Here is a 7,961-nt window from a genome sequence, read left to right as displayed (position 1 = left end):
CTGCGACTCAGGATCATGTATGAATATCACGATGCACCGACTGCGGGGCATTCGGGCCGTGAGAAAACATACCTTCTTCTCACGCGGGACTTCTACTGGGCCCACCAGTATAAATGGGTGCGCAAGTACGTCCGTGCTTGCGAGGTTTGTCAACATGTGAAGCCTGCGCCTTTCGCGCGGGCTCCCTTGCAGTCACTGCCGACTCCGTCGGAGTGTTGGCAGTCCATGTCTTTGGACTTCGTGTTCGGTCTTCCCCCGGACAGCCAGGGGAACACGGGCGTTGTGGTCTTTGCTGACCGCTTCAGCAAGATGTACCATCTTGCTGCGGTACCCGCTGAAGTGACTGCGAAACAGACGGCTCGTCTGTTCGTTGACATGGTGCTCAAACACCATGGCATGCCAATCGACATTGTGTCGGATCGAGACCCGCGCTTCACTGCACACCTTTGGCAAGAAGTGTTTACACTTCTTGGGAGTCAACTTTCGATGTCGACTGCGGACCATCCGCAGACGGACGGGCAGACCGAGCGCGTGAACCGCGTGCTCGTAGACGTGCTTAAGAGCTACGCTCACTCGTTCCAACACTGGAGCGACTGCCTGCCGATGGCGGAGTTCGCCATCAACAACTCCGTGCATGCCTCGACCGGGCATACACCGTTCTACGTGAATGCCATCAGGCACCCACGCCTCCCGAGTCTACTCGGGATGGTGGCTCCTTCCTTAAGTGGGGGGGATCTACGACTGCAACGCAGCAGCCGCAGAATGCCGCTGACACTTGCACAGTGTCAGCCGCAACTACGCGCAAGAAGAACAAGAAGCACGGGTTTGTGCAGGGCACAGACGCCGATAAGAGCAAGCAGAAGAAGAACGGGTCTGTGCAGGCCACAGACACCGCGAAGACCAACGCAGAGGCCGGGTCTACTGGTAGAAACGAGCTGAACTCGTTCAGCTCGGACGCAATCAACTTCGTGCAACGCAGACAAGCCGTCATTCGGTTTGTCCAAGACGCTATTGCAGCTTCTGTCGACTGACAGAAGCTGAACGCAGACAATGTTGGTAGGGGCAACACTAATGAATTCAAGAAGGATTCATTGGTTTTGTTAGTAACTCAAAACCTGCCTAAACATGCAGTTTCCGACTTCGGGGCGAGCAAGCTCGCTCCGCGCTTCATCGGGCCGTTCACAGTGTTGGCACAACATGGCAACGCCTACATGCTAGATATTCCATCTAGCATGCGCCTCCATCCAACCTTTTACGTTAGGCGGCTGATGCCATACCGGCAGCACGAGCCACCTAGCTCGGCTGGCCCGAAGCGGAAGCCCCAGCGGAAGCGAACCTCTGCTCCAGCGCGTGAACACGTTGGGACAAGCGCACGACGCGACCTCCCACGTCGATAGAGATGTCCGACGCGCTCTGCGAGGCCTGATCAACTTGAGCTCTCAGGGTCGCCATCTCCTGCTTCAGAGCGGCGAACGCACGGATCTGAAGCTGCTCCACAGCAGCGACTCGCTCCTCGAGGGTCGGGCCAAGGTCAATCCCAGGTTGATCATACCCGGGGCGTGTTCCCACCACCGCCGCCTCCGATCCGCGACGCCCGCGGCTCAACACGCTGGATTGTTGAGCGTATTGTGGACCATAGTATCCCGAAAACGAACCGGCAACCGGTTCGTTTTCGTATTCGTTGGAGAGGATTTCCGCCCCACCAAGATACATGGGAGCCATGGGACGTCCTGCTGCAGGACGTTCCGGAAATGGTGAGGGCGTACGAAGCTCACCACGCGCTGCCGACGCGAAGGTAGTGCGAGCGCTGTGGTCACCTACAGCGCCCGAGGTCCCACGATCGTCGCGTTCCTCGCGTGCTAAGAACTTGGCACGGAGATCCTTGAGACTCTCAGGTACACGAATCGTCGTGTACCCGTTTAGGTCGCGGTCGCGGTCGCTCAAGCGCACCCGCACCCGGAAGACACAACGTGCACTGATGGCCTTCGGGCACAGCGCATGGAATACCAGCGTCCACAGAGGATCTGTGGAGCTGCTCCAGCCTCCCGCGCGTCGAGAATGTCTCGAAGCGCTCACGGGCATGCTTAACCCGCTCACGGTAAGCAGCCGGCTTCTTGTTGAAGTTCTCAACGAAAGCATTCCAACTTTGACAAAGTGCCTGCCACTCAGGCACTTTGCTGCGAGAAGAGGTCTTCTGGCTGGAGAAGTATCGGAGCTCCTGAAAGAGTCCGATATAGTAATCGCGCCTTTGACTCGTTAACGGATCAAAGTGCTGCTCCTCCGCCACAGCATCATCGTGGATCCCGCTGCATACGTACAGCGGGATTTCATTTGGAGGCACGGTGTTGCCCACACGGTCTGCGATCTATGACGCAGACAGCATCCACGGATCGCGCGCTGCCTGAGCAGCGCGCGGAGAACTTGAAGACCCACCTTACGCGGGGAGCTTAAAGCCCCAGCAGCGGTGAGCGGAGTGTCGCTTTCGCCGCGCGAACGCTTCGAGCTTGAAGCGTCCGAATCGTCTCCTTCACGAGGGCGTCTCGACCCGGCATGCGGGTCGAGACTATCACTGTCGATAGACTCCTTGCGCTTGTTGGAAGAGGCCTCGCCCTCTCCCATCTCCACGTCATCATCCCCGTAGTCAACGGCGTCGTTGACTACAGAGGAACCTTCGAGGACAATCTCCGACTGGGTTGTCCCTGACGCGGCCTTTGCAGCGAGCACATCGCGCTTTGCCTGCTGGCGCTCATGGTACTGAGAAACAGAGAGCTTACCCTCTGTTGGGGCGGCGGTCTTCTTCTGAGACGAGCTCATTGCGGAATGAGCTCGAGTTTTCTATCTCCCAATGTGAAAAATTGACGAATGGTCAATTTCCCGATTGACGTGCCGTGACTCGGCACGTCTAACCTTGACGGGGGGATGGTGTAACAGGGTTACACACACAAGTGGCTACAGTCACTTGTAACTCTAACAGACACGACGTTTGTTAGAGGTTCGAAAGACTTTCTCGACTTTGGTGTAGACACACCAAAGGCTGCATACATTTACGATCACCACGACGGGTGGTTCACAGAGACTTAGGATTCCTATTGGCTGAAAGCAGCATCTTTTAGCCAATGAGCGACATGCATAGCGTAGGAATGCTGCCAACCAGTCGTTGGCAGATTCCCAACTTAGAATATTACATTTAAAGGAAGTCAGAAACATAAAACAAAAATAGCAGTTCTCATTTTAACCCAAAAATATTATTTGGATCGTTTATTTAGATTAATCTATACTCGGAGACCCGAGTATATTTAACTCTAAGTTAAACTAGGCTACGCTTCCTCACATACACGCGCACACGTGGAAGCTAAAGTAGTGAGCAAAAGTAGGCCCATTACAAGATGCGTCCGGTCATGGCGATACTCTTTGCGCTCTAATTTACGGCCAACGAGACATTGGCGCCATCGCTAGGGGTCGTGTAGCCACTGCTGGTGGGCTGCTGGTGGGCAAGGCGAGAATCGGGACCGATGCCTTCTGCATGGTTGTAGGCTGCGTGGGGTGGCTCCGTTGACGTGGCGCGCCGTGGCGATACCATTTGCGCTCTAATACACCGCCAGCGAGCCATTGGCGCCATCGCTAGGGGTCGTGTAGCCACTGGTGGTGGGCTGCTGGTGGCCAAGGCGAGAATCGGGACCGATGCCTTCTGCACGGTTGCAGGCTGCGTGGGGTGGCTCCGTTGACGTGGCGCGCCGTGGCGATACCATTTGCGCTCTAATGTACGGTCCACGCGCCATTGGTGCTATCGCTAGGGGTCGTGTAGCCACTGCTGGTGGGCTGCTGGTGGGCAAGGCGAGAATCGGGACCGATGCCTTCTGCACGGTTGCAGGCTGCGTGGGGTGGCTCCGTTGACGTGGCGCGCCGTGGCGATACCATTTGCGCTCTAATCTACCGCCAGCGAGCCATTGGCGCCATCGCTAGGGGTCGTGTTGCCACTGGTGGTGGGCTGCTGGTGGGCAAGGCGAGAATCGGGACCGAGGCCTTCTGCACGGTTGCAGGCTGCGCGGGGTGGCTCACCGGGTGTGTCTGGCCATGGCGATACCGTTTGCGCTCTAATTTACCGCCAACGAGCCATTGGCGCCATCGCTAGGGGTCGTGTTGCCACCGGTGGTGGGCTGCTGGTGGCCAAGGCGAGAATCGGGACCGATGCCTTCTGCACGGTTGCAGGCTGCGTGGGGTGGCTCCGTTGACGTGGCGCGCCGTGGCGATACCATTTGCGCTCTAATGTACGGCCCACGCGCCATTGGTGCTATCGCTAGGGGTCGTGTAGCCACTGGTGGTGGGCTGCTGGTGGGCAAGGCGAGAATCGGGACCGATGCCTTCTGCATGGTTGCAGGCTACATGCGATGGCTCAGTCGACGTGGCTGGCCATGGCGATACCATTTGCGTTCTAATACACCGCCAGCGAGCCATTGGCGCCATCGCTAGGGGTCGTGTAGCCACTGGTGGTGGGCTGCTGGTGGGCAAGGCGAGAATCGGGACCGAGGCCTTCTGCACGGTTGCAGGCTGCGTGGGGTGGCTCCGTTGACGTGGCGCGCCGTGGCGATACCATTTGCGCTCTAATACACCGCCAGCGAGCCATTGGCGCCATCGCTAGGGGTCGTGTTGCCACTGGTGGTGGGCTGCTGGTGGGCAAGGCGAGAATCGGGTCCGATGCCTTCTGCATGGTTGCAGGCTGCGTGGGGTGGCTCCGTTGACGTGGCGCGCCGTGGCGATACCATTTGCGCTCTAATCTACCGCCAGCGAGCCATTGGCGCCATCGCTAGGGGTCGTGTAGCCACTGGTGGTGGGCTGCTGGTGGGCAAGGCGAGAATCGGGACCGATGCCTTCTGCATGGTTGCAGGCTGCGTGGGGTGGCTCCGTTGACGTGGCGCGCCGTGGCGATACCATTTGCGCTCTAATCTACCGCCAGCGAGCCATTGGCGCCATCGCTAGGGGTCGTGTAGCCACTGGTGGTGGGCTGCTGGTGGGCAAGGCGAGAATCGGGACCGATGCCTTCTGCACGGTTGCAAGCTGCGTGGGGTGGCTCCGTTGACGTGGCGCGCCGTGGCGATACCATTTGCGCTCTAATCTACCGCCAGCGAGCCATTGGCGCCATCGCTAGGGGTCGTCTAGCCACTGGTGGTGGGCTGCTGGTGGGCAAGGCGAGAATCGGGACCGATGCCTTCTGCACGGTTGCAAGCTGCGTGGGGTGGCTCCGTTGACGTGGCGCGCCGTGGCGATACCATTTGCGCTCTAATCTACCGCCAGCGAGCCATTGGCGCCATCGCTAGGGGTCGTGTAGCCACTGGTGGTGGGCTGCTGGTGGGCAAGGCGAGAATCGGGACCGATGCCTTCTGCATGGTTGCAGGCTGCGTGGGGTGGCTCCGTTGACGTGGCGCGCCGTGGCGATACCATTTGCGCTCTAATCTACCGCCAGCGAGCCATTGGCGCCATCGCTAGGGGTCGTGTTGCCACTGGTGGTGGGCTGCTGGTGGGCAAGGCGAGAATCGGGACCGAGGCCTTCACGCGGTTGCAGGCTGCATGCGATGGCTCATCGGATGTGTCTAGTCATGCCGATACCATTGCCGCTCTAATCTACCGCCAACGTGCCATTGGTGCCATCGCTAGGGGTCATGTAGCCACTGATGGTGTGCTACGCCGCAGACCGGAAGCGACGTGCGATCGCCGCGGGTGGCCTTCATTCCCCCCACAGACATCGCCAGGGTCGAATGACCCCGCACGAGGTTCATTGGGTATATCTGACACGGTCGCCAGGGTTGCCTCCGCCACCTCGGACGCGTCCCCAGCGTGTTTAACCCTCGCGAACCGTGTTGGCGACGGGCGGGGAGGTTGGTGCGCCCGCTAGCACGGTCGTAACGCGAGATTGCCGAGGTGGCCATCTCAGGTGCAGCTCCGGCCCACCTCCATCAGCCAGCTGCCCCTGCCGTAGAGTCCTGGCCGTCTGGATGAACCTATCCGACGCTACATCGTGGTCGGTGAGTACGCCGCGGTCTGGAAGCGACTCGTAAGCGTTTAGTCTTTTTCGTGATGGTGTCGGCAAACCTGGTGTGAGGACTACGGCCCAAAGAAGTAATATCGGCCCTCCTGTGGGATAGCGCATGACTTGTAGAGCCGTACGCGAGATACAACTTCGATCCCTTCTCAAGTATTTAAAACCAACGCAGGAGCTATTGGAGCGAGTAGACGGAATTGAGATAAAATCCGGTGTGCGATGTCTCCATTGCGCATACTTCTGCCCACTTGAAGACACAATGTCGAGGCATCTAAAGTCGAAGCATAAAGATTTTACCACGGGCGTATCGCAACTTCCGTGCTTGGTGCAATCACTTTATTCAGGTGCAAAGACAAACTATTTCGGCGTACAAGGTGGTGCCAGCTTCTCAACGCATGCAGACGATTCAGATGCAGTGGACCGTGCTCTAAGTGAATTTTCACGATCTCATTTGCATATTGCTCCCACGGACGATCGCCTCGTACCACCTTTCCTTCGCCGGATGAGGTTGTTCGTACATATTGCACGGATAAAGTTTCTAAAGCCATCGCCTCGGTTAAATTTGATCCCAACTCAAGCTTTGTTGAGTTAGTGTTTCCGGTTGTGTGTCGGTATTGGGAGCTCAGCCAAGAAATTATTGGCACCCGAGAGTATTTGCTTGAGCGCATTCTGTGGGACGTTGAGCCAGCATCGGCTTTGCGACGCATTCAATCAAGTTCCGAAAAGTACTGCAAGACCATGACCTCGCTACTGCAGATGGTTAACACACATGCCAAGCACTACATTATTATCTCAAGCTCTTCTACAGATGATGATCTGGCTGATCAAGTGGACTCTCTGTTCCAATCGTGCTCCGAAGCTTTCGCGTCGATCTCCACTGAGCACTACAGAGCGGAGCATGTTTGTGTCGAACAACTTGTATTGCTAGATGGTGCCCTTGAAAAGATTTTTCGAATTGATTTGGAAAATGAACACTCCCCAAGCGAGTTTCATGCATTTCCAACTCATCGATTTGTTGTATGCTCTTCTATCAGTGGTCCGACAAAAGATGCTGCTGGCTACGTACAGTTTAAACAACCTGGTCAACTGACTAGTTTAGTCGCTATCTTAAAGTATTGGGCTCGAATTGCTGCTCTGATGAACCTTCATCAGCTGTCGTGGGGTGTGGAAGCCAACGAGCAAAATTTGGCGACGCCAAAAAGGGCGGAGGCGCTACGTTTTTATCTTAGGACCGGGTATCGAACTCCTTTTAATCTGCTGCAGGAGGTTATAAGTTTTGGCTCAAGCATCGCCATGGCACCTGAGCAACGGCGAATTCCTCAAATCATGTAGCTGGGATCAGCGCATGATGCGCTCCTAGTTGAAGGCCATCGTGTTACCTTGAAGACGCTTCACGACTTAAAAGCAAAGCTTGTCGACCAGTTTGGTAAGGTGCTTCGTGAAAATGTGCTTTTGGGCTACGATATATCTGCGGTTGAAAAACATTTAATGTCGGATGAGCAGTGCTGTTACGACGACTACAGCAACTATAGCTGTGGATACAGCTTTCTCGAAGACGACAGGAATCCATGGAAATCGATGCGTATGCATCTGGTTAAGTATCTTCTTCAGACTCATCGCTCCAAGTTTATCGTCAAGGTGGTGAATGGTAAAATCACATTTGGACTTGCTTCGCTGTCCCAGTGGTGCAGAAAGGTTGATAAGCTCACGAAGCTTCTTGCACCTCTGATTTATATCACGTCAGGGCAGCCATCACGAGCTGCCGAGCTAAGCGCTTCGACTTCAACAAACACAATTTCTGGGGAACGATCGATATATATTTTGAACCGTGAAGTCATGATCATACAAAGATATCATAAAGGTCCGACGATATCGGGACAGCATCGCTTAATTGCGCGATTCCTGCCGCCGGAGTTGACGTTAG

The 7,961-nt window shown here is 56.2% G+C and overlaps 2 protein-coding genes across 2 annotated transcripts; both read right to left on the bottom strand.

Moving 5' to 3' along the window:
- Positions 1 to 1,293: 1,293 nt before the first annotated feature.
- PHYSODRAFT_334614 (hypothetical protein) lies at positions 1,294 to 2,814 on the bottom strand (the record flags this gene model as incomplete). The annotated part of the gene is made up of 3 exons (XM_009531881.1): positions 1,294 to 1,983; positions 2,018 to 2,365; positions 2,434 to 2,814. 3 exons carry the CDS (start codon positions 2,812 to 2,814, stop codon positions 1,294 to 1,296), a joined length of 1,419 nt encoding a protein of 472 aa, XP_009530176.1.
- Positions 2,815 to 4,094: 1,280 nt separating this feature from the next.
- Positions 4,095 to 4,708, bottom strand: PHYSODRAFT_254304 (hypothetical protein; the record flags this gene model as incomplete). Its single annotated transcript, XM_009531880.1, has 2 exons — positions 4,095 to 4,379; positions 4,592 to 4,708. The coding sequence occupies 2 exons, from the start codon at positions 4,706 to 4,708 to the stop codon at positions 4,095 to 4,097; spliced, it is 402 nt and encodes a 133-aa protein (XP_009530175.1).
- Positions 4,709 to 7,961: the final 3,253 nt, after the last annotated feature.

The sequence above is a fragment of the Phytophthora sojae genome (genome assembly GCF_000149755.1).
Source record: "Phytophthora sojae unplaced genomic scaffold PHYSOscaffold_5, whole genome shotgun sequence".
Taxonomy (NCBI): Eukaryota; Oomycota; class Peronosporomycetes; order Peronosporales; family Peronosporaceae; genus Phytophthora; species Phytophthora sojae.
This window is presented reverse-complemented; position numbering and strand designations above follow the sequence as displayed.